Source organism: Drosophila santomea, chromosome 3R (genome assembly GCF_016746245.2).
Source record: "Drosophila santomea strain STO CAGO 1482 chromosome 3R, Prin_Dsan_1.1, whole genome shotgun sequence".
In the NCBI taxonomy this organism is placed as follows: domain Eukaryota; kingdom Metazoa; phylum Arthropoda; class Insecta; order Diptera; family Drosophilidae; genus Drosophila; species Drosophila santomea.
Window position 1 is genome coordinate 25,874,324 of NC_053019.2, and position 21,904 is coordinate 25,896,227.

The following is a 21,904-nucleotide window of genomic DNA, read 5'->3' on the forward strand; positions in this document are numbered from 1 at the left end:
GAATTTGCATTTACTACGGATACTCAGTTTTACCCTTTCAAAAAATTAAGAAAACAAATTATTTTTGTTCGTTGTTATTATTAAGTAATTAAGAAATACACTTATTTGTTCAGCTTACAAGTTCTAATAGTGTTTTGTGCTCTGGCTAATACTACACATTAGTTCACGATCTATTTACAATGCCATAAATAACTAAAGCAAGCACTTAGCCTAAACGATTTGTATCACGTGTTGAGGAGAATGAGCCAGTTAGGCCGTCTCAAGGCGTTTCTGTACATAGCTCCGCTCCTTGAGCAGCTCATCCAACTGCTGCTCTTGGTAGTATACCACAAACTGGGCCGCCGACACGTGCTCGAAAAGGGAGCAGATGCTCGGCTTGAGGTTGTAGAAGAAGAGCAGCTGACCCCGCTGATTGAAATCACTGATCAGCGAGTCTATAACCGTGGCCGTTGTGAAATCAGCACCGTAGACATGCGACGCATCGATGACCACCGGCAGATTTTGCCTTATGGACTGCTTGTTGACCAGATTCCTCACATAATCCACAGACGGAAAGATTAGGCAACGATCTGGGGTGATCATGGAGTACTCCACACCCGACTGGGTGGTCAGTAGTTCGGTGCTTAGCTTGGGACGCGCAGCATGGTAGAGGATGAAGATGACATTGAGTCCCACTCCAATGAGGATGCCCCACTCCAGCGGCAAAACGAGGCAGGCCACAAAGGTTCCAACTCCGGGCACCAGATCACTTTCTAATGGGTTATTTAATCGAAATTAAAAAATGAGTATTACTTCGTTAGCTTGTATGACTTACTCTTCGATCTCCACATGGGCTTGACCACCTTAACTTCAATCATGAAGACCACGGCGGATATAATGATGGCCGCCAGGGTGGGACGTGGAATGAAGTAGAAGTAGGGCGTGAGGAAGAGCAGGGCAATCATGACCAGGCTGCCGGAGTAGATATTGCTCAGTGGAGTGCGGACACCACTGGCGTTGTTGACTGCTCCGCGACTAAGGGCTCCGGTTCCCGGAAACGCTTGCACAAAGGAGTTGAAGATGTTGGCCGTTCCAATGGCAATCAATTCCTGCGAGGCATCCACTGGCTTGCCATTAGCTAAAAATATGATCTATTTATATAGGGAATCATATGAAATGATAGAGCTAAACACTCACCAAAAGCCTTGCAGATGGCTATGTTTTCCATGAGCGAGATCAACGGAATCACCACCAAGCCGGAACCCATGCTGTGCACCATCTCCACGAATCCCTGGGCCACGCCATTACTAGTTTCATTGGCGGTGAGCGAAGTGGGTGGCAACTGGATGCTGGGCAGACCTGGTGGGATGTCGCCCACCACTCGGAACGGAGCTCCATGCTCCTCGGTGTGCAGCAGATAGCCCATGATGCAGCAAACGACCACCAGAATGGCATTTCGAGCAGTGCCCACGATCCAAAGGATCTTGTTCACCACCCGCTGGAAGGATGAGCATTCCTTCTCGTCGGCCGGTCCAATTCGACAGGAGGAGAGACTGCGCATGAGCAGCAGGATGACAATGCATGTGAGACCCAGTACCGTGTCTCCTGCCCTCGTGTGCTCGATGTTGTGGAACACCTGTGTCCAGATTTCCACAAAGGTGTTGCCCTTGGCCGTGATACCCAGCACACTTTGGATCTGCGAGGTGAGGATGATCAGCGAGACGGCAGAGGTAAAGCCCGAGGAAACCGGTCCGGAGACGAAGTCAATCAGGAACCCCAGTCCGAAGAGACCCATCAGCAGCTCCACAATTCCACTGAGCAGGCAGAGTAGGACCGATTTCTGCCAAGATCCTTGAGCAGCCTGATATGTAAGCAGGGCCACAATCGCAGATGGCCCCATGGGCACATCCTTGCAGCTGCCCAGGAATATGTACACAAAGCAGCCCACAAAGGAGGCATATAAGCCATACTGCCCAAAGGAATATTACGATTAATAGTTATCCTTGTACGCAACATGTACTTGCTACTTACGGCTACGGGCAGTCCTGCTATTCCCGCATAGGCCAGTGCCTGCGGGATCACGGTGAGACCCACTGTGATGCCAGCAACCAGGTCACCCACAGCATCCTGGCTGTTGTACTTTGGCAGCCAGCCGAGGATCGGCAGTCTCTTGTGTAGGGTTTTGCGATTGAAGGTGCGTCGCTGGCAGTCCTGCAGCCAACTACGGGTGCAGTCCAGTGTGCTCACTGGTGGCTTCACCTTCTTGCCGTCCTCAGTGACTGTAGAAGATGTGGCGGAAATCAAAAGAGATTCGATGAAATGGCTAAAACCGCACCGATTCATAAGCACGTACTGCAGAACACCACGCTCGATCGAGTTTTTGCTGATTCCCACACTGCCATTTAGTTGCAGTTTGCTTTCTGGCATTTTAATTGCTTTAGGTTTTCATTCTGATCTACGTGAATTTCATTGTCAAGGCCAAAGCAAAAGTTTTTTAGCTGAGAAAACGCGGAGAACAATTGCATTGATGCACCGTTTTTCTTGCCAGAAACATTCGCGGAATTCCATTAAATTCCATTTAATTGCAACTAACTAGGAACTAACTATGAAATCAAACTGTAACTTGTGGCATAAGTTGCTGCTAAACTAAAGAGCTTAGGTAATAGCAGTTAAATGGGCAAATCTCGTGATTCTGAAAACTCATTACCTTGTTCCTACAGAACAATCAATTTAATTTGATTTTGTAGTTCATAATTCAGCAGCTAATGGCCAAAATGTTTAGAGCAATTTGAGTCACTTTTTTAATGTGTGGTAATTTGTCAAAAAATAATAATAAATCAATTGCATTCGCTACACGCTTAAATGGCTGGAGTTTGCACTGTTTCAGACTTTCTGTTAGTTCCAACAAACTATTTCATTACTTATTAAAAGATCATTTGGCACTAACTCATTTGAAATTTATCACTAATAATTATTGACTTTACAACTGCAAATTACTATATTTTATAAATCTCCTTATTCCTGCCAGTAGTTAGTAAAATGTTAGACTCACGGATAAACTCCTTGGATCCCTGGGATCCCACGCTGTTGCTGCTCCCATTGGGTTCCGTGAGGTTGGTGCTGATGCTGATCGTGGAGCACTTGAATCCGTCGTTGAAGTAGACGTGATCCGAGGCCGGATTGGATTTCATCTTTGGAGCGGGTCTGGTGGCAACAGCAGTTAATCAAAACAAACACTGCCTACGAAGCACAAGTTAGGCACAAGTTTTAAGTTATAAAAGCCGGCGAATGGCACTAGGTGACACTAAATCTAATGGGTGGCACTCATAGGTGCATCTATGGGTATTTTTTTTTTTTTTATTGCGAAGGTGCCAAGTCGGGTGTTTGGATAGTATCTGAAAGATGCCCGTTGTTCGAACGATCGGTTCTGGTCGCTTGGCTCTTCACACGGCAGCGTTTCGAACGAAACTGTTTTGTACTTGATGCGAACCTTGTCTTTTATAAAAATCAAAACTTTGTTGTTCTCGCCATCTTCGTCGCTCTGTTGTTAACTATTTTCAAGTCGATTTGAGTCGGGTCGTTTGTGGGTTTCGGGTCTCGAATCTGGCTTATTATTATTATTATTTTGGGAACTGAGAACTGGGAACCGGGATGATCGACGTTATGCGGGTTCCCCTGTGAAACTGATAATGCGACGAGGGGAAATGTAGGAAAACTACGATAAAACGAGGTTCCCATAGCGTGATTCGTTTTTTGTCTTACGAGCACTTATTGCCCTGGCTTCCAATTTCGCCCAAAACAAAAACCCATCAAGCAGCCGAAAAACAAAAATCTAAATAAATAAGTAAGTTAAAAGAAAAGCAAAGCAAAGAAGTGAAGAGGAAGTTGTAAATTCTTTTCGTATTAGTCTGTAATTATTTGCCTGGCTCGGCGTTTTAGGGAACATTCGCTCGACACGTGAAACGTATTTATGTATCTCTCTCTCTGATATTTTTTGGAACAAATGAGTGGAAAGTTACCCAGATTTTTGGACCCGACCGACTGTATTATTACTCGGGACTTTTTTTAGGGAGAAATTTTCCATTCATTGCAACAGCAGGTAGATGCTTCTGTCTTTTTTGTCTCTAGTCGGGGGTTACCAGTGGCGGTCAGGTGCTAAGATCTCGGAAAAACCAGATTCGACCAGAAAAACGACTGCAGACAAAGGTCTACTCTTTGGTCTGCATTCAGATGCATGCACCCCCTGCTGTTGCCGATGACCAAATGGAGTAGTTTTGCCTGTTTTCGGGTTTTATCCTCCGCCTTATCGGGCATCTCTTAAATGCCATTAACATTTACATAAACATATTTTTAGACACAATTAATGAGGTATTGCCTGATCAGTAAGTACTCGACAAGGCTAATTGATTTGCAGTCAGCGCGCTGACTTGTATTAATACTCCAGATATCATCATCACTTTTGTCTGGAAGTTAAGGAAATACCTTATCTACACAACTCTTTGCAACTCATTCCACAAATATAATAGTAGTGCAAGTATTCTGAATATTTCCACATGAACTTGACACTTTATAAACGCAGACCCTTTGCTAGACAAACAAAAGGTGATACCGAAAAAATGTCATGGGTAAATAAATATTTAAATGCATAGCCGGGGGTCGAATTGTTTTTCTATGGAAATCAATGCCTCTATACATAACTTGTGTGCTAACGCTTTGAAAACTTATTTTGAAATTCATGCATTGTAACCTTAGTTTCCGATAGCAAACTTTCTATATTTATGCTTTTAAGTTATGTTGAAGTTCAAGATGAACGTCGAAATTTAAGCAAATATATCGCAAAAAACTTCCTAGACAGCTGATGCTGTGACAAATGGAATTATTTAAATTAATTGAAGCGGGCTGTATGTGTTAAAAGCCCATAAATATCACTGTCTTTATAGCCCGGCCAAGATCAAAATCGGAGAGGCAAGTGGTGCTGTTTTGCATACCAACTATTTTAAAGGCTTATAGGGCAATATGGTATACTTCATAATATGTTTTAATAAAACACTAAATACTTCAGCACTTATATGGTTAGCGTTAACAAGAGAAAACTTTAAAGTGAGCTGAATTGAGAAGTACTCAAACACTTTATTGGGTATGTCGTAGTCGAGCTTCAAGAGCTCAAACACCCTCACCCGTTTCGAAACCAGTCAATGTTTGGGTATTTCTGATTCTGCCTCATCTGCTGTGCATTTCGTTTCCTAATCGCAGTCCAATGACTTGAATACTATCAGTCAGCTGGCAAAATAGCATAATTTTTAATGAGTGTATACGTCAAGACGCCGGTTACCGGTTTTATTCGGATCTCAATGATCCAATCTCGTCGGAAGACGGTGATCTTGGAGGGGATTCTCCAGCTGCCGAAGTCGTCAGCTAAATTTGGATGATGTCAAACGAGCTGGCGCTTCTCACACCGAAAGTATTTTATATATTCGGGCGTTTCCCTTTGTTTTATTTGTTTTGGTTTGTGTTTTGGTTTATTTTTAACTATTTAAGCGCACAATTAGAAAGTGAGCGAAATGTGGGCGTGAAGGCTGAGGTTGTCGCGATTTTTGCGAGATTTGTGCTAATTGCCATCAAATTGAGGCTTCCTCAACGCAAATAAGTGTATTTAATTCAAGTTTTCACTTGCATATGTACGCACTTAAGTGTTGCCCACATTTTGACCCATTGACACACGCTTGAACTTTGCACCCCAACAGGTGTGTGACCCTTGGGTTTCGAAAATATGTGAGTTTGCAGGCAAATATAAAGCTAAACTTTGAAGGCGCATTAGATTTCGGTTTCTATACATTCTGATCAGCTCATAAGCGAGTTGATAAGCCCACCCAAACAGGAAACACAAATGTTCGATTAATTGTTCAATTACATTTGCCAAATTCGCTTTTGCTGTTCCCTTTTTTTAGCGGTTTGTTTGTTTGTTTTTTGTTCAGTCAACTCAAATTACAGGGCCAATTGCAAAATACAATTCGCATGACAGTCAAATTCCCATAAAGGGCGTAACGAACAGCAGTGGGCGTGGTCGATGGCAGCACAATCACATCGAGCAGCAAAGCCGAGCCACAAACTGTCGCCCATTTCAATGAAATGCGTTTGGTTTGTTTACCATTTCGATTCGGACTGTTTTCGTGTATACTTATAACTCAATTATTATCCGAAAGCTGTATTTAACACGACATAGTGGGCATACACACTTGGATTTTGCAGGCTCACAGATAGCCGCAAGAAAATCACGTATACAACACGTTGTCCCACATGCAGACACAATTGCATTGGCTTAGATAACTTACGATCTCGTGGGGAAATTACTACAAGAATTTATGAGTTGAAGTCACAAAAGAAAGCTATAAGGGCTCAGAAAAATTACTAATTTATTAGATGGCTATAAATACTATTTTAAAATGTAGAACGTGATCGATCACAGAGAACAGATTGCATGAGGCTTGCTTAGAGTTGTTAGACAAAATTGAAGATCTAAGACAAACTAAATTATTTAAAATGGATACCAATTTGTAGGTAGATGTTAATTCTTTCTTAAAACTTCCTTTGTTCAGTATCTAAAAATAAATTGTAGTTGTTACTTAATATTCCTTTTTAGTCCGCAGCTCGTGAAAGACTTAATTGTTAAAGTCAATTGCAATGGCATGCGAATTGAATCTGTCCGAAAATATGCTGTTTATATACCCAGAATTCCATTTGCAGTTTGTTGACTTTAAACTCGGTTTTTATGAAGATGCCCTGCGCGAGTCTATTAAATGTAAGCAAACAAATTCAGTCGACGTAATTGAAACAACGTGCCAAAATCACAAAAAATCGCAATTGCAATTTCCTCGTTAGTTAATTATTATTTGATTAGAGTGTGATTAATTGCAAAGCAAGCCAAATTAAATTTATGTTCGCATAAAACGGGTTTCATAATCTATATTAGACGACGATCATTGTTAGACTAACCATTCATTTTCAGGTTTAATGGATTTTTGGGGGGAGAACAGCTACCGGCTTTTGTTTGTTTTGAATATTTATGACTCGATTGTTTATATTTGATGGAGCGCGGTTTTTGATAAGTTGGCAATTTTTATGCAAAACGCGTTTCCCCATCGCTTACGCAGCAAAGAAAACCAGAAGCGGAATCTGAGCGAAATCTTATCTATCCATCCAAATATTGTATACTAAAGCTTCATCTAATCTACTGTAGCATTTGCTTAAGATATGCAAGTCTAGCTCACAACACAGGCGATTAAAACCGAATTAAACTAGTTCAAGCAGCCAGTCGTGGAATTTAAGCTTGGAGATTCCTCAAAATTATTTCGGAAGAACTACGTTTTTGTAGTGGCGAGTTTTTCAAATAGTTTCTTGCGATTAAGTTGTATTTAGACAGGTTAAGTAAACCGACAATTTGGTGAAGCTCCGTTGTGAACACGTTTTCGCATTTAAGTCACGTAATCTATAGCTGAATTTTAACTGCCCTTCCCGCGTGTTCTTTTTGCAATTACCGCGTTGCAACCTATGGAATGCACCCTTAAGGTAGCAAAACTACTACCTAAATTTTAATATCTAAGGTGTTCCGATTTGGAAAACTTCGAGATGCGCAGATAACGAAAATATCTGCAGTGAATCATTTAATTGACACTTCATTGAGGACTTCATAAAATTAGCAACTCTTTTCGGCAGTCCATAATGCCAATTAGCATGTGGCGTTGGCTTTGTGGGAGTCATAAACAAATTAGTAATCGTTTAACGATAAATGTTAATCGACCGTTTAAACTGCGTCAGTGGATTTGGTAGAAAGAGGTGCTAATCCCAAAATCCGCTGGCAAACTTTCGCAATGGGAAAACCCACTCTTTTCAGTATCACTATATATATAGTAGCTTGATCTATATATCTGAGCACCCATAACTCTGTGTCACTTTCTGATGTCAGCGGGAAAATATTTCGATGGGCTTACCTATGTCGGCGGTTTGGCGGTTGGAGGGGGCGTAAATAGCCCAATTACGACTGGAATTTATTTTCCACAATTGTCTATTGAATTTGGCTCAAACGATGTGTGGCCACCGGAAATGTGATTTCATTGGCTTTGACTTTGGCGCGCGTCGCACACCTCAAAAAACTCAAGTTTGTCCCCTTCAGTTCTTTATTGTCCGTGGGTTCTACTTGTTGATAGTTATAAGTTTGAATATATGAATATGGCACCACTTTCAGATTGTTTTTTATGGCGTATGCCGAATTCGCATGCAAGTCACTGCCGAAATGCACCCATAAAACTCAAAGCATAAATGGTGGGTTTATAATTTGATTGCACTCAAATTTCGAATTTGAGCCTGGGTTTGTCCACGACGATCTTGCGGATGGCACGGCCGAATCGCTTAGGTAAACATGGCTAACTAACCAGCTAACTGGCCGCTCAGATTCAGATCTCTGGATCGGAACCGAAAGCCCTCGAAGTTGTCACCTCTCGCCAGCCGATCGTGTAATTGTGCTTGGCAGCGTGGCGCTGTTTGATTTTGTCATTCGAGAGTGGAGCTTTGTGTGCCCGATGGAGCTTTTCACTGCGCCCCCCCCATTTCTCTGCGCTCTTTCTCCGATTCTCCGTTGCTCCGTTTCTCTGCTCGGCGAGAAAATTGAAAGTAATCAGCGAATGGGGGCCAGCGAAAGGCGTTGGCATTACAAAATACCCAGCTTGTTAACATATTGATAACTGTGCTGCTGCATTAAATATACTGCGATCTATTTCAAATCAATGCCGTGCATTTAATCGATTTCGGTTGGATAACCGATCGTTTGGGGAGCTGCAAGTGCAGCTGGAAATTGGAATTTCAAGTGGAGAGCTATTTATCCTCGGAATTTTAAATAGATGTCGTATCCGTTGTAAGTGAACTAGATTTCATAAATTACGACCCTAGTTCACAAACTTAAAGTATCATATCTGTTGATCAGAACCTTTCCGATTTCAAAAATTGCACCCTGAAGGTCTAGGTTAATATTTCCTTATTAATAATAATACATGATGTACACAAAAGGGGTATGTCTGTGGTCTACTACAACCCTTGCCTTAGGAGTACTTATGTTCCAGTTCACTGGATCCAATTTTTCGTCTGCGTTCTCTGCATATAACAAACAATTAAAAAAATTAAGCAAAATGCAATCATTACCAATATAAATTCCAGATTTTAGCTGAATTCAGTGACTGAGATATATTGAAAACGTAGCTTCAGTTTCACTTGGTATCCGAATGAACTAAAATGCGTTTAGAAAAATACCTCTGTTTTGTGCTTCTATTAAATGTTAGCATGATAAACCAGGTCAGACGTTATATACCATTTTAAAGGCCGTATATAAATGTTTTAAATAAAATGCAGATTGACTCTCTAATCGAGTTTACGAACTTCAAGTGCGTATCCATGAACAAGGACGTGGTAGATTTCGAATATTGCTCATTTAAATCAGTTAATCGCACTTATCAATACATCTCCACCAAGGTAAAGGTGTTTAAAGTATCCCTGAACAGCATAAAGGTTTGTTGTGCATATTCTCAGCCAACTATTGAGTAAAATTCTAATTTTGCAGGTTAATTTTGGCTTGCACCAACAAATCAATGGGTATCAGCCCTTTCTATACAACGTTACCTTTGACGGTTGTCAGTTCATAAAGAACACAAAGTCCAATGCAGTGGCGAAATACTTTTACGATTTCATTAAAGACATCACAAACTTGAATCACACCTGTCCCATCAACGTAAGAGATATACAGTTGTGTGAATCCATTATAAATAATATTCCGAACTTTTTATAGCACGACGTCATTGTGGATAAGCTTTCCTCTGAGGCCATTAATTCCAGGGTACCAAAAGTGCTGCCTTTTCCCACGGGGAACTACATGTTTCAGACCTATTGGACTGCCAATGACAAGTACCACGCGGTAACAAAGATATATTTTTGCCTGTTGTAATGGAAAAGTGATATTCGGTATTAGAGCAAACAATGAGTTTGGGTTTTTAAAGGTTTTTATTAAATAGTATAGATAACAGCTACGAAGAAAACGGTTGTAATGGGTGAAGTTCTTAACTGGACCTGCAACTTTGACATGAAAATATTATTAACTTGCATCCTCTCCCGTATGAATAAGGTTTTCTTGTATTTCATTATTATTATTAATATTAATATTATTTTTCCATTCGATTATGGGCTGTGAGCTCGTAAAGCTATTTATGTTGAATACATACAAAAATTAAAATGTTTCACATTTGTAATTGCAATGTAAGCGATCTGAATTCACACTGTGCTGCTGAAAAGTTTGCCTATCCTTAGATAATTTCTTCCTTTGATTTTTATTGGGTTTTCCTGATTTTCCTCGACACACGTACACTCATATAAAATTACAATAAAATGGTGCCAAACTTTGGATCTAAAGTTACATACGTCTGTCTGTCTAGTGTAGGGAGTACTGCCTAAGGTCGATTGGGGAAATCTATAGAAAACATTTATCAGATAATATAATTATGTATATTGTATATAACGCAACTTTTCGTGAGAAGCGAATAAACTTGACGGTGGTACATATGAAACTTATACAATAGAACGACTTTTAGGCTAATGGCGACGAGTACCTAACTTTCTTAATTTCTTTCTCATTTTTTTTTCGCTTTTCAAAGATTACGTTTCGGTTTTCATATGTGAGGGGAAGGGGTAGGGGAAGGATGATCTTTTGTTTCTGTTGGTTTCACTGAGGCACATTTGATGGATCACTGGGGTAGATAAACGCCAAACTACGACTTCCGCTTCCGCTTTCGCCGATCGCCTCCTAGAAATGCTTTCGCATGTGGGCGGACACCAAGAACGGCGCCAGGAGCGAGCAGATCGAGACCAAGAAGCTGACCAGTCCCTGAAGATTGGCTGGAAGTTGAAGAAGATGGGTTAGGCATCGGGATTCATGAATCAGGATAAGAGAAGTTCATGTATCTTAAATAGGAAGTCTGAGATGAGGCACTTCTTACCTCCGCTGCAGATGTCGTGCAGGATGTCCTCCACATATCCGTTGTCGTTGTCGCAGAGACACAGCTTGGTCTTGCTGGACATGAACTTGGCCACTCCGATGGTGCGGTTGCTATTCTCGAACTGGCACACCATCCCGTCCTCGCAGTCGTTGTTGCTGTTGCACTTGTGACGCAGCCCTACAAAGTGAATAATATTATGTAAATATTTGTATATATACAATGAATTTGCTATACTGCATGATTATAACTAAATTGAACATAGTTTCATTTAATAGCCATTTTGGTATAACAACGCCATTATGCAGAGCTATAATAGTCTGGAAATGCGATACTCTGGAGTATTACAATGTATATACTGGCAGAAAGTAACAGAAAGTAGATCTGCCACACGGAGAAAAACTCGCAATGCCAAAGACTGCGAGACGTGCATGCAAAAATAGCGTATAACATTTCTGCTGGGCTGTGCATGTCACAAATTGGCACTGCGGCGATTCCCATTACCATTTGCCACTCGTTTGGGGCCTCGTTTTAGTTTCCTAGAGTTTCGTAGGAGTCACGACATCCTAACATAAATCCGGCATCGACATTGCGCCGCCATAAAGCTTGCTGCTCTGCCTTTCGGTCCTTCCTTGGCCCGGCTAAAGAATGTCCTGCCTGCCGTGAGGAGAGCTGGAGAACCTCCAGTTCTGGAGGACCAAAGGACCAAAGGAGCAAAGAACCAAAGCACTGGAGGGCCAACAATGGCGGGCACATGACCCAAGGAGTCCATGGAGCCCAAGGAGCAAGTGTGAATCGCGCACGAAAACTAAATAAATAAGCAGGCAAATAGCGAAGGAAGGTGAAAGTGGGTGGCTGTGGGTGGCCATCCTGGCAGGATGCTTTGTTTAATTCTCATTTAGGTGGCGCCTTGGACGCATCACCTACATGCCACTTGAGGCACTGGCTCATCACGGAGGAGGCCTCCAAGAAAGCAGCGGGCCCTTAAATAATAAATGTAATGTGCATGTCTTAGCAATTAGCTGACTTTTTGTTGGCTGTTCTATTTCTGGGAATCCTTTAGCAAGGATACTGCAAAGGGTTGGCAGTCAAAGGAGCGTAGATACAGGGCATTCATATTTAATAGAAATCATTTGGAAGTTGCATAACATTATAAACCAAAAACTATGTATCTAAAGTTTAAGCCAGCAACTATATGATATCAATCGTATTTTTAAAAAGGCTATTTCTCTTGTTCAAATAATATGTTTAAAATCTTTTCTTAATTGTGGAATATTGTTAGAAAATCTACTTTTTTGCTGATATATTACCTTTAAGGACATCCGGACAGCTGCCAGCCGAAGGAGGCGAGTCGTCGCCGCAGAGGCAACGCAGCTTGTAGTCATTGGGATCCTTGACGCAGCTGGTGCGATCTATCGCCGTGCAATCGTCGTGGGCACTGCACTCTCGTCCTTTAACTGCAATTAGGGATAGTAATCAAAGTTAATGCCCAGTTTGCTTAGCTAATTGCCCACTAATTGTGTGAGTATCGAGTGAATAACACCAATCACCGCTTGTCTGCCTATCTATGTATATCTATCTACTTTATCCATTCCTGTTTGCCAACTCCAATCACAGGGCTATTACCAACTTACCACCCAGCCAGAAAGCCCACTCCTAATGTCAGGGATTTGTGGAGCGTGGGTTGTCATTGCACTTGAGTGACTTGTTTGATCAATTCTCGATTCGATTTGTGTTAGCAATGCTCCGTGTTCTGTGTCGTGTCATTCAATCGCTGGCTCTGTGCCACAATTATTATTCCATTTATTTATGAGGGAGTACAAAGCCAATCGGATGACAAATGACTGGATCAGACAAACTGGATGGCTGGCTATTTGTTTTGCTAACGACTAGGTGTCTTAATAAGCGATTAATTGGCCCTTAGTCGAACTCAAGAGATTGGGTATTGTAGCTTTATCTGAAGTTAATTACAATAAAATAGTTAGCTCTTAACTCAAAACCTGTTTCTTAAAGAAAACGATTCTGCTTGCGAGCTTCAAATACGTAAACTACTATAACTGATCGTTTTGTTATATGAATTCTAGTACAATAATTATATTAATAATCCTCCAACAGCTAATGCTTGAGTACGAGTTACAGCAAAGTTACAGCCCGAACTTAAACTCAAACTCCTTCTAATCCCGCGCCCAATCTCGACAAGAAACTCCTCGTGACCTTGCCAGCGACTTTGATGGGGCTGTTTATGACCAAACCGCGGGGGTTCTCTTACCAATTGGGACGTGCGTGGGGGGCGGCTGGTTGTTGGTCTTGCCAAAAGTGGTCAGTGCCGTGGAACTGACCCCGAAGAGGATGATGAAGATGCCGAAGAGCATGGTCAGACTGCCGCATTGTGTGAAGCGCTTCAGGGGCTGCATTTTGCAATTGGTAACTAAACGAGTTTTGGGTCGAGAGTAGTACTACAAGAGTTCGCGGAAGAAGTCCTTTTTCGAGTGTTATATAAATTCCACAGGACCGCAACGGGTTTCACACGCACTTTGCAAGCTTGAAAACTGCCCAAAAGGCTTTAAATTGGTTTCCTCAACGCTTTTTTCGTTTCTTTGTCGGTTTCGCGGGCGCAATTTTATGCAAATTTTCACACCGAAATCGTTTCCGCTCCGCCAGAAAGTCCGACGCAAAACAAACCCGCACCAGAGGCGTCACTCCAAAAAATCTCCAATACTTTGGGGCACTCGCTTTCGGTACTTCCACTTGGTACTTCTGTCTCCGGACGAGTAGCTCCAACCAGTCGCCTGCGCGCTCGAAATGCAAGTGAAGAATTCGCGGCGCACACGGACCTTAAGTTGCTTCGACGACGCTGCTCGTGGCTACTTGGCGCTCGCGCACACCGGCGCCACCTTCCACCAACCACCACCCACACCTCACACCACCCACCAGACTGCTCCTCCTCCTCCACAGTCACCTGCTCGGCCAGCCAGCTAACCCCTTTCCCAGAGAGGCGACGAACCAGAGCCGCTTCCCAGATACCCTTCCTCAAAGAAGAATCACTTTATATTAAACTTAAGTTTCCGTTCAGCAGATAACAATATTAATACATATTAGTTTTTTAGAATATAATATTACTTACAAAAATTTATAATATTTCACTAAATTTGACAGTGGTTAGTCAAAAAACTTAGATATTATTTGGTTTTAAAAGATATTTATTAGACATAATAAAGTTAAAGTTAAACAAAAGACATTACTTAAAAGCCTTACTCTATGAATGGAAGTTAAAATCTTGTTTTGTTTAAAAACAACAACTGATTCTATTTTAATTGGCTTATAATAAATTCGCAATATATGTAAAAGCAACTGTATATCAAGTTAGACAACAAGACCGGTTTTATGGGTATTCATATTACCAACGATTTAGCTGACGCAAGAGTTGGCAACAATAAGTTTCACACAAAAAGATAAAAAATATGCGGTTTCATTAATTTTAAATGTACGCAGCTAACGATCCGTCTAAGCAACTGTGGCTGAGCGGAAATGAATTCACGCATTCCAGGACATCCATAATATTGGGATTCCTGGAGGACAGACACCGCATGCATAATTAAGAGATCCCTCGAGTCGTCGAAGGGTATTCCACTACAAGGAGTTGGATGGCTTGGAATCTTCGCGCAGATTTCGAAACTTTCGCTGGCAGTATGGGATTAGTATTTGCTATATGGTATGCTATATGGCATACTCCATATGATATACGCTATATGGTATACGCTATATGGTATACTCTATATGGTAGACTCTATACTCCGACGCACTTGTAAGCGCTTCACTGCTTTTGTGTATTTCGTGAGCGAGTTTTGTTAACGAAGATGGATTTTTGTAGCTGCCTCACCTTCGTGCACCTGTTTTTATTGTAGCTGCTGGCGGAGGCGACCTCGTCCTTTTCTCGTCCTCGTCTTCTCTGTATGTGTGTGTGTGGCAGTGTGTGGGAACTATAATAATGACGAAGGCATTAGAGGCGTACAACCATTGCATAGCCTACTTTTTGGGGCCCGCGGAGTCGAGCAACAGCCACAACAATAAAGTGTAACATTAGCACGCACCAGGAGCAACAACAGAAACTGGTTAGTCAAAGGCAAATAGTTATTTTGGCCATTATTCTTCGCTCGCTCCCTAATTTCTACTGGCCCGTTGTTTATGATTATTTTTTGCTTTTTGGCGCTGCATGGCCCTAATTACGTTTGCTGAATTGCCCAGATGAGTGGCTTGCTTGTTGCTTTCAACTTTTAACTTTCAAACCTTCAACTCCTGGAATGCAGCCTGTCCGAAAAGGGAAATGTTACTAGCCACGCCCCCTTAGCCCCAATTTGGCAAAGCACCATTTAGGTGGATATCGAACAGGCCGAAACGGATGCCCAACTTTCGGCCATGTCTGCTTCCATTGTCTAAATATACATACGTAGCCACTTTTCCAGCTGAGCCAATAATTTACACCCGAAGAGAAACACTTTGAGGTCAGTTGGGACATGAAGAACTCGCCCAATTTGCCAACACAAATTCCTTTGCATTTCGTGTACTTTCGACCCTCTTCCGATTGCCGAAAATGTAAGGCTATATGGGTCTGGTACTGCTTATCTACCTTCTCGATCGCCTTATAAACGATTGCTTTAATCGCTGCGACAGCATAAACAATTTTCCCTAACTAAATGCGTCCATCGCAGCGAATTCATTTCGCACACGCACGCCGAACGGAAAGAAAGTCCAGAAAATATATTCACGAAAATCGGTGGATATAACTAATTAAGAACTAATTATAACTAGTTGGGTTCAAGGACCGTGGGAATCATTAAACCAGTCTTCATATTCATATTTCTTTGTTTAAGTGTTAATAACAAATTGATATATAAATAATATGATTTCACTTCAAAAAATTTCAAATGTGATAAAACGACTTAAATAAATATTAAAGATACTTCTGAGTCAAATGGGTTATCCCTACGAGTTGGCTGTACTTAAAATATAATAATATAGTTGAAAAACACTAGTTATTTATGAGTTCATAATTATTTTTCTAGATTTGCCGACTTGACAATGATTTATACCATAGTACTTCAGCATTTACGCAAATCCTGCCGCAACGCGTCATACGAAATGGAAAATATTTATATTTACATGTAAAAATAAATTCCTTTAATTATTATTCAGGAGTGCTGGTGCTGGTGCCAGTCCCGTCCATTCAATTCGCCATGCGGCAGAGTCCGAAATTTATTTCGGATATTTATTTCTTGACATTATTGATAAATGTTGCCGGACACAGCAGAGAAACGGAAAACAAGCAGGAAAATTATATGGAAAACTCACGAAATCTTTTCACCAAATCAGAAACTGCAGCGAATCGGAGGCGCCGCCACTCGCCACTGGGTTTTTTCCCCCCTTTCAAGAAAAGCGAAAGACCAGCGTAATTAAAGAACTAATTCGCTTTCAACAATTTGGGCGTCATGTTTTTGCTCTTAACTGATGATTAATTAGTGCGACTGTAGCATTTCTAGGGCCCTCCAGTGCCAAGCCAGCGATATATAATTTTCTCACGAAATCTCATCGAGGTGTACTCATGCCCAGAGGTCATCATATTACTGCTGATTATAACTCCGAGTCCGGTGTATTAGGCCCCTTGGAAAAAAATGCCAATTTAAGGGACTTAATTCCACATTATGGCCACTTCTAATTGCGACCACACATATTATCCACTGCATGCAAGTTTGTTTTCGTGCGTTCCAGGACATGCACACACCAGCGAGCCAGAAGTTGGCCAAGTCCTTAAACTGAACTGCCACCTCCTGCCCCCGAATGTTGCATGTGCCGCAAGGCGAAAGCTTCGATAGCCGCTGTTACTTGTTTTAGCCTTGTCTGTTGGCCAAGTCTTGACCAAATAACCTTTCCATGACTTTCCCAATTTATCACATTGCCACATTGCCACTTGGCCACATAGCTGATTGCAGCTAAATGCATGCTAAATATATGGGTGGCCAGTCGTATAACGATTATTTCAAGTTCATTTGTTAATGCACACCTTGATTTTAGCAATGGGGCGACACTTTTGGGGGTCTTTCGACTTGGCCAATTCGCATGTCATGTTGGCCAGAACTTAAGGCGACTAAAGGCCTGGCTAGCGAAAACATAAAAATAACTACGAAATGCTGAGGCTCACGAACTTATTTTAATAACACATGCGTGGTCCGGTTGGGACGTCATAAGGATCCTAATCCTCAAAAGGAATTATAATTATAGCAACATTTGAGCAATGTGGTGGAATTCAGGAATTCAGTGTCGTTTGGACGGCAAACAATTTTACACGACTTACCTTCAAGTATTAGAACAAATTATAAAGATAAACTAAAACATGTGCCAACAATTACGCTAGTATTCTTTAATTTACTGTTTATTGTACGTTATCGTTATAACTTATTTAACTTGTAAAGGGGGTCTGTTAGTGCTCTGCCTTAATAAACTATTTTTAAAATTATTAAATCAATCAGAAAAACAATAAAGTCATACCTATTTCTTGTCAAGTTCACAATCCAATTATTTGTGAGATGCATTGCATACAGAAAAAAGCTTTCTAAATGCATATGAACTGTGTTAAAGGATCGTAAAGTATCTTTTATGAGGCTATTAACCAGTCGCTCGTTCCAAAAGGGATGATCGCAGAAATATTAACTGGCTAATTTAACTAGACGTTAAATTTCAATAGACACATGACGTTTTCAGTGACCTATCTAAAGGCGAAGCCAAAAACTCATTATCCAAGGCGGACGCTATTCATTACTCACCCAAAACACCGGGGAAAGGGATCAGGTCGGATGAAGTGGAATGGTCGGTGCACACACCCTTCCTGGCGTCCGACAAATATGCAAATTTACGCACATCAAAAAGTGAAAGTTCTAGAGGAGACCATAAAAAACCCGAAAGCGCCGGAATGGAGTACCTACTCCTGCGCAAAAAAAATCAATGCAGGCCAGCGGAGCAATGTGGTCAGTGGGAAAGGGAAGGGAAGAGAAAGGAAGGAAGGAGCAGGAGTTGCCCTCCACTTCTGGGCTGGAGTGCCATAGGCTGCCCAGGCGGTGGAACACGATTAAGCCGCACTGATTATGGGTTACGACCATTTCTTATGGTAGCCCAAAAGGGCCGAAAACATCTACAACAAAATTGCCCAAGTAGCAAGTTCCCGAGAGGAGAAGGACCATTGATGACGGCTCCGCCGCACGCAATCCATGACATCACCAAAATGCTCGGCTCTCCCTCGGCTTTTCCACCGAGTTTCCATTCGTTAGGTTGTCCAGCACCATCCGAACTGACCCACCCTTTCCCAAGGTGGCTTCTCCACGGGCAGGGAACTCACTTGACACCAACTGGACACCCACAAAAACTGTGGCAATGCAAATGCAGCTCACTTAGTTATTCTAATAAGTTTTTGTGTCCCCCAGGAGCACTGAACTTGTCAAGCGGATCAGGTAGTGTGTAAGTCAGTCGGCATGAGTGACGTTCCGTAATTGGAATTCAAATTGAAGAAGTGCCTGAATTTAATCGCCTTCTCACCGGTTGTATTATTAAAATGCAATTTTTCAGAGCCCAGGAAACCAGGAACCCAGGACTTTTCAGACATGCAATTTTCAATTGTTTGTCATTAGGGAAATCTCGATGTGAGTGCCTGACCTTTTGGGAATAATCACTGCTTGCCTTGAGAAGGACGGATGCAATGGGTTTTTAAATGACGGTTCTGGTCAGTTTGGGAAAGGGAAGTCCAAGGATAATTGTGCGGGATTAGCTGTTCACAATCAGGTAGAGAGCTACATATAGTTGAAATAGATCCTTCACAATAATATGCATGTTAAATCAAATTTACAATTATTTCTATATACTTAGAAGTTTATTTCATTAGAAAATAGAACTACATATATACCATACGTGTCAATTGCCGACCAAATGCAATATGTTTTAGTATATAACTATTGTAAACCAACCAGTTCCACCTCACATCCTGACCAACAAAATGTTTGTTTATTTGTTTGTACTCGCGTTTTCGCACGGCACGTGTCCCAAATTTACCCGAAATGAGTAACTTCCGTTCACGGGAATGAAAAATTACTTACCAAAGTCCCAACATTTAGCTTGTGGGAATGGGTCAGGTTTTCATGGATTTTCAATTTTCGCACGTACAACGGGGCGGCTACCTAATCTATGACTAATTATCGGAGCGACTTGGACGAAAGTCAATGTACCATAAAAGGAGGTTAATTCTATGCAATTTTGCATGGACTCGTGATTACTTTTCCCTCCAGCAGACGTATTAATTACATTGCGGAGCACATTAGGTCAACTCTCGAACTCCAACTAGTTGTAATTACAAGAAATTAGAGTGAGCCAAATCGTGCATATTCGAAATGGATCTTTGTTCACTGTATGTACAATGGATCATCTATAAAGAGTTGTACGAATATTGCTGATCACATTTGCTAACAAGGTAACTTAAAACCTCTGCAAATTAAAAGTATTTTGCTTGATTTAGATTTATCCCAAAAGTACTAATTGCATTGGGACATTAAACAGTGGGACACGTGGCAGTCCCAAAAATTAATTCAATAAGATTATATTTTATCTACGCGTGTAAATAAATGTAATTGACCAAGGACTACCAGCTCTACCAGGATTTAACCCAGAGGGATTAAGGATTTTTGACCAATTCCTTCATTCCGATACATCCAGCTTCCCTCTATTTGTTTAATGTACTTCTGCCTTAACATTTGTTTATGTTTACTCAGACTTCAATCAGCTGTTATTAGTTAACAGTTCAGTAACAGTGCTGTAAACTTTGCTGGGGCTGCCGGTGCATTATATGAAGTTTAGCGGGAAATCACGCAGAAGTATAGCCAAATATTATTCAAATATTATAAAACTTCAAAAACATAACAAAATATGTGGCTTTGTACTCCGGAACGGAACGAATTCTTCCCAAAATAATATAAATATGCATTCTTTTGTTTTTGTACTCCTCTTATATTTAACAATTAGAAATCAAATAATTAGCATTAGAACTAGCTAACTGAACAGCACCTTTGCTCGATAAGCTGACTGCTAGCAGTCTGGCAACGCTTAGCCTACAAAAGCAAAACAAAGCAATTCAAGGAAATAGAAGAAAACGCAATTGCGTCTCAAAGAAGAGGATAAAACAAAATTGCATCGCAACCGAAAAGCAAAAATGTCGGAGATCAAGGCGTTGGAGCACGCCACCCTGAAAGTGCCATACGAGATGCTGAACAAGCGTTTCCGTTCAGCACAAAAGATCATCGACAGAGAGGTGGACCAGGTGACCAATGTATCGCGTCAAGTGGAGAAGGCCCTGGAGGCAGAGGAAGGTCCCATTTTGGCCGAGGTCACCAAGCTGGTGGACAACGTCGCCCAGAAATTGCAGGTGCTCAAGCGCAAGGCCGAGGAGAGCATCAACGATGAGCTGAGCGTCACACAGATCTGCAAGCGCAAGCTGGACCACCTGAAGGGCATTACTCCGCCAAGCAGCGTTACGGGCGACCTGTGGCAGGGGTCGGTGGATCAATGGAAGCGCATCCGACTAGACCGCCTGGTCATAGAGCACCTTCTGCGTATGGGATACTATGAAACGGCCGAGGAGTTGGCCGCCAAGTCCGATGTACGTCACCTGACCAATTTGGATATTTTCCAGACGTCGCGCGAGGTCGAGGACGACTTAGCCAGTCACAGCACCACCAAATGCGTACTGTGGTGCATAGACAACAAGTCTAAGCTTCGCAAGATCAACTCCACCATTGAATTCAGCCTGAGAGTGCAAGAGTTCATCGAGCTAGTGCGTCAAAATCAGCGTTTTGAAGCTGTGAAGCATTCGCGTCGCTACTTCCCTGCCTACGAGAAAACTCAGCTGAACGAGATCTGCCATGTGATGGCCCTACTGGCCTATCCGGCCGATGCCCAAGCAGAGCACTACCGCAAGTATATGGATCCGCAGCGCTGGCAAAAGTTGGTTTTGGACTTCCGCCAAGAGAACTACCGCCTCTTCCAGCTATCCAGTACGTCAGTCTTCTCGGCAGCAGTGCAGGCCGGTCTGTCTGCACTAAAGACGCCCCACTGCTATGCCCAGACCTGCCGCAATCTCAACTGCCCGGTGTGTCAGGAGGATCTCAACCGCATCGCTCTCAAGTTGCCATACTCGCACTGCGTGCAGAGCAGACTTATATGCCGCGTCACAGGGCTGCCGCTTAACGAGCACAATCAGCCGATGATGCTGCCCAACGGACAGATCTTTGGCCAGATGGCTCTGCCGGACATCACCAAAGACGACGGCACCGTCACTTGTCCGGTGACCAATACGAAGTTCTCGAACCCCAAGGTCGAAAAGGTCTTTGTGATGTAAGCGGCACCGGACTCGACTTCCTCTTCCTACCCAACCGCACTAAGTTAAGCAATGAACAACTCTATTTTTGAACATGTAACTCCATATCTATTGTGTACACCTATGTCTAATATTATTACTATTGATAAGCCAGAGAGCCCGTGAACACCCTCGATTTGAATTCCGATTTCGATTATTCGACAACTGAATGCTGCTGCTGCTGCGCGTGCGCAGGTCTATTGATTAGTTGACTCCACTCCGCATCCACGGGCTGGTTTGTTTCGTAGTCAGTGCTTCGAGGTTGATTCACGCGAACGGCGTAATTCGACTCCGACTCCGAAGTGGCACACTATGCACACCTAACACCACTTATATATTACATTAAAATACAAATTAAATAAAGGTTAAATCGTACGACTTATGCCAGAAGCCACTTGTCAATTAGCATGAGCTCCGGACTGTTTTTGTTGTGGAAACTGTGAAAATT

General features: G+C 42.1%; 4 protein-coding genes across 5 annotated transcripts; 2 read left to right on the forward strand and 2 right to left on the reverse strand.

Moving 5' to 3' along the window:
* Positions 1-58: 58 nt before the first annotated feature.
* On the reverse strand, positions 59-8,299 carry LOC120452966 (sodium-independent sulfate anion transporter). 2 transcript variants are annotated; one of them, XM_039637458.2, is made up of 6 exons: positions 7,968-8,299; positions 3,032-3,219; positions 2,011-2,258; positions 1,177-1,948; positions 815-1,117; positions 59-752 (listed from the first exon to the last, which is right to left on the reverse strand). In XM_039637458.2, the coding sequence occupies exons 2-6, from the start codon at positions 3,168-3,170 to the stop codon at positions 250-252; spliced, it is 1,965 nt and encodes a 654-aa protein (XP_039493392.1). In that variant the 5' UTR covers positions 3,171-3,219; positions 7,968-8,299; the 3' UTR covers positions 59-249. The 2 variants fall into 2 exon arrangements, with proteins under 2 accessions (XP_039493392.1, XP_039493391.1); XM_039637457.2 differs by lacking the exon at positions 7,968-8,299 and having other exon boundaries at positions 3,032-3,463.
* Positions 8,300-9,372: 1,073 nt separating this feature from the next.
* LOC120454315 lies at positions 9,373-9,967 on the forward strand. The gene is made up of 3 exons (XM_039639518.1): positions 9,373-9,534; positions 9,587-9,754; positions 9,812-9,967. The coding sequence occupies exons 1-3, from the start codon at positions 9,373-9,375 to the stop codon at positions 9,965-9,967; spliced, it is 486 nt and encodes a 161-aa protein (XP_039495452.1).
* A 716-nt stretch (positions 9,968-10,683) lies between these two features.
* On the reverse strand, positions 10,684-13,823 carry LOC120453131. The gene is made up of 4 exons (XM_039637680.1): positions 13,279-13,823; positions 12,320-12,466; positions 11,013-11,189; positions 10,684-10,911 (listed from the first exon to the last, which is right to left on the reverse strand). Exons 1-4 carry the CDS (start codon positions 13,421-13,423, stop codon positions 10,820-10,822), a joined length of 561 nt encoding a protein of 186 aa, XP_039493614.1. The 5' UTR covers positions 13,424-13,823; the 3' UTR covers positions 10,684-10,819.
* A 6,324-nt stretch (positions 13,824-20,147) lies between these two features.
* Positions 20,148-21,838, forward strand: LOC120452246 (E3 ubiquitin-protein transferase MAEA). Its single transcript, XM_039636373.1, has one exon. The coding sequence runs from the start codon at positions 20,254-20,256 to the stop codon at positions 21,436-21,438; it is 1,185 nt and encodes a 394-aa protein (XP_039492307.1). The 5' UTR covers positions 20,148-20,253; the 3' UTR covers positions 21,439-21,838.
* The last annotated feature ends 66 nt before the right edge of the window (positions 21,839-21,904 follow it).

Excerpts from the sequence above, each read along its gene's own strand:
- LOC120452966 (XM_039637458.2), bottom strand. The coding sequence starts at position 3,170 with ATGAAATCCAATCCGGCCTCGGATCACGTCTACTTCAACGACGGATTC. Across the intron at positions 1,949-2,010 it reads TAGCAGGACTGCCCGTAGCC|TATGGCTTATATGCCTCCTT; the intron begins GTAAGTAGCAAG and ends TCCTTTGGGCAG. Across the intron at positions 753-814 it reads GCCCATGTGGAGATCGAAGA|AAAGTGATCTGGTGCCCGGA; the intron begins GTAAGTCATACA and ends ATAACCCATTAG.
- LOC120454315 (XM_039639518.1), top strand. The coding sequence starts at position 9,373 with ATGCAGATTGACTCTCTAATCGAGTTTACGAACTTCAAGTGCGTATCC. Across the intron at positions 9,535-9,586 it reads TATCCCTGAACAGCATAAAG|GTTAATTTTGGCTTGCACCA; the intron begins GTTTGTTGTGCA and ends CTAATTTTGCAG. Across the intron at positions 9,755-9,811 it reads ATCACACCTGTCCCATCAAC|CACGACGTCATTGTGGATAA; the intron begins GTAAGAGATATA and ends AACTTTTTATAG.
- LOC120453131 (XM_039637680.1), bottom strand. The coding sequence starts at position 13,423 with ATGCAGCCCCTGAAGCGCTTCACACAATGCGGCAGTCTGACCATGCTC. Across the intron at positions 12,467-13,278 it reads CCCCACGCACGTCCCAATTG|TTAAAGGACGAGAGTGCAGT; the intron begins GTAAGAGAACCC and ends CCCTAATTGCAG. Across the intron at positions 10,912-11,012 it reads GCACGACATCTGCAGCGGAG|CCAATCTTCAGGGACTGGTC; the intron begins GTAAGAAGTGCC and ends TTCAACTTCCAG.
- LOC120452246 (XM_039636373.1), top strand. The coding sequence starts at position 20,254 with ATGTCGGAGATCAAGGCGTTGGAGCACGCCACCCTGAAAGTGCCATAC.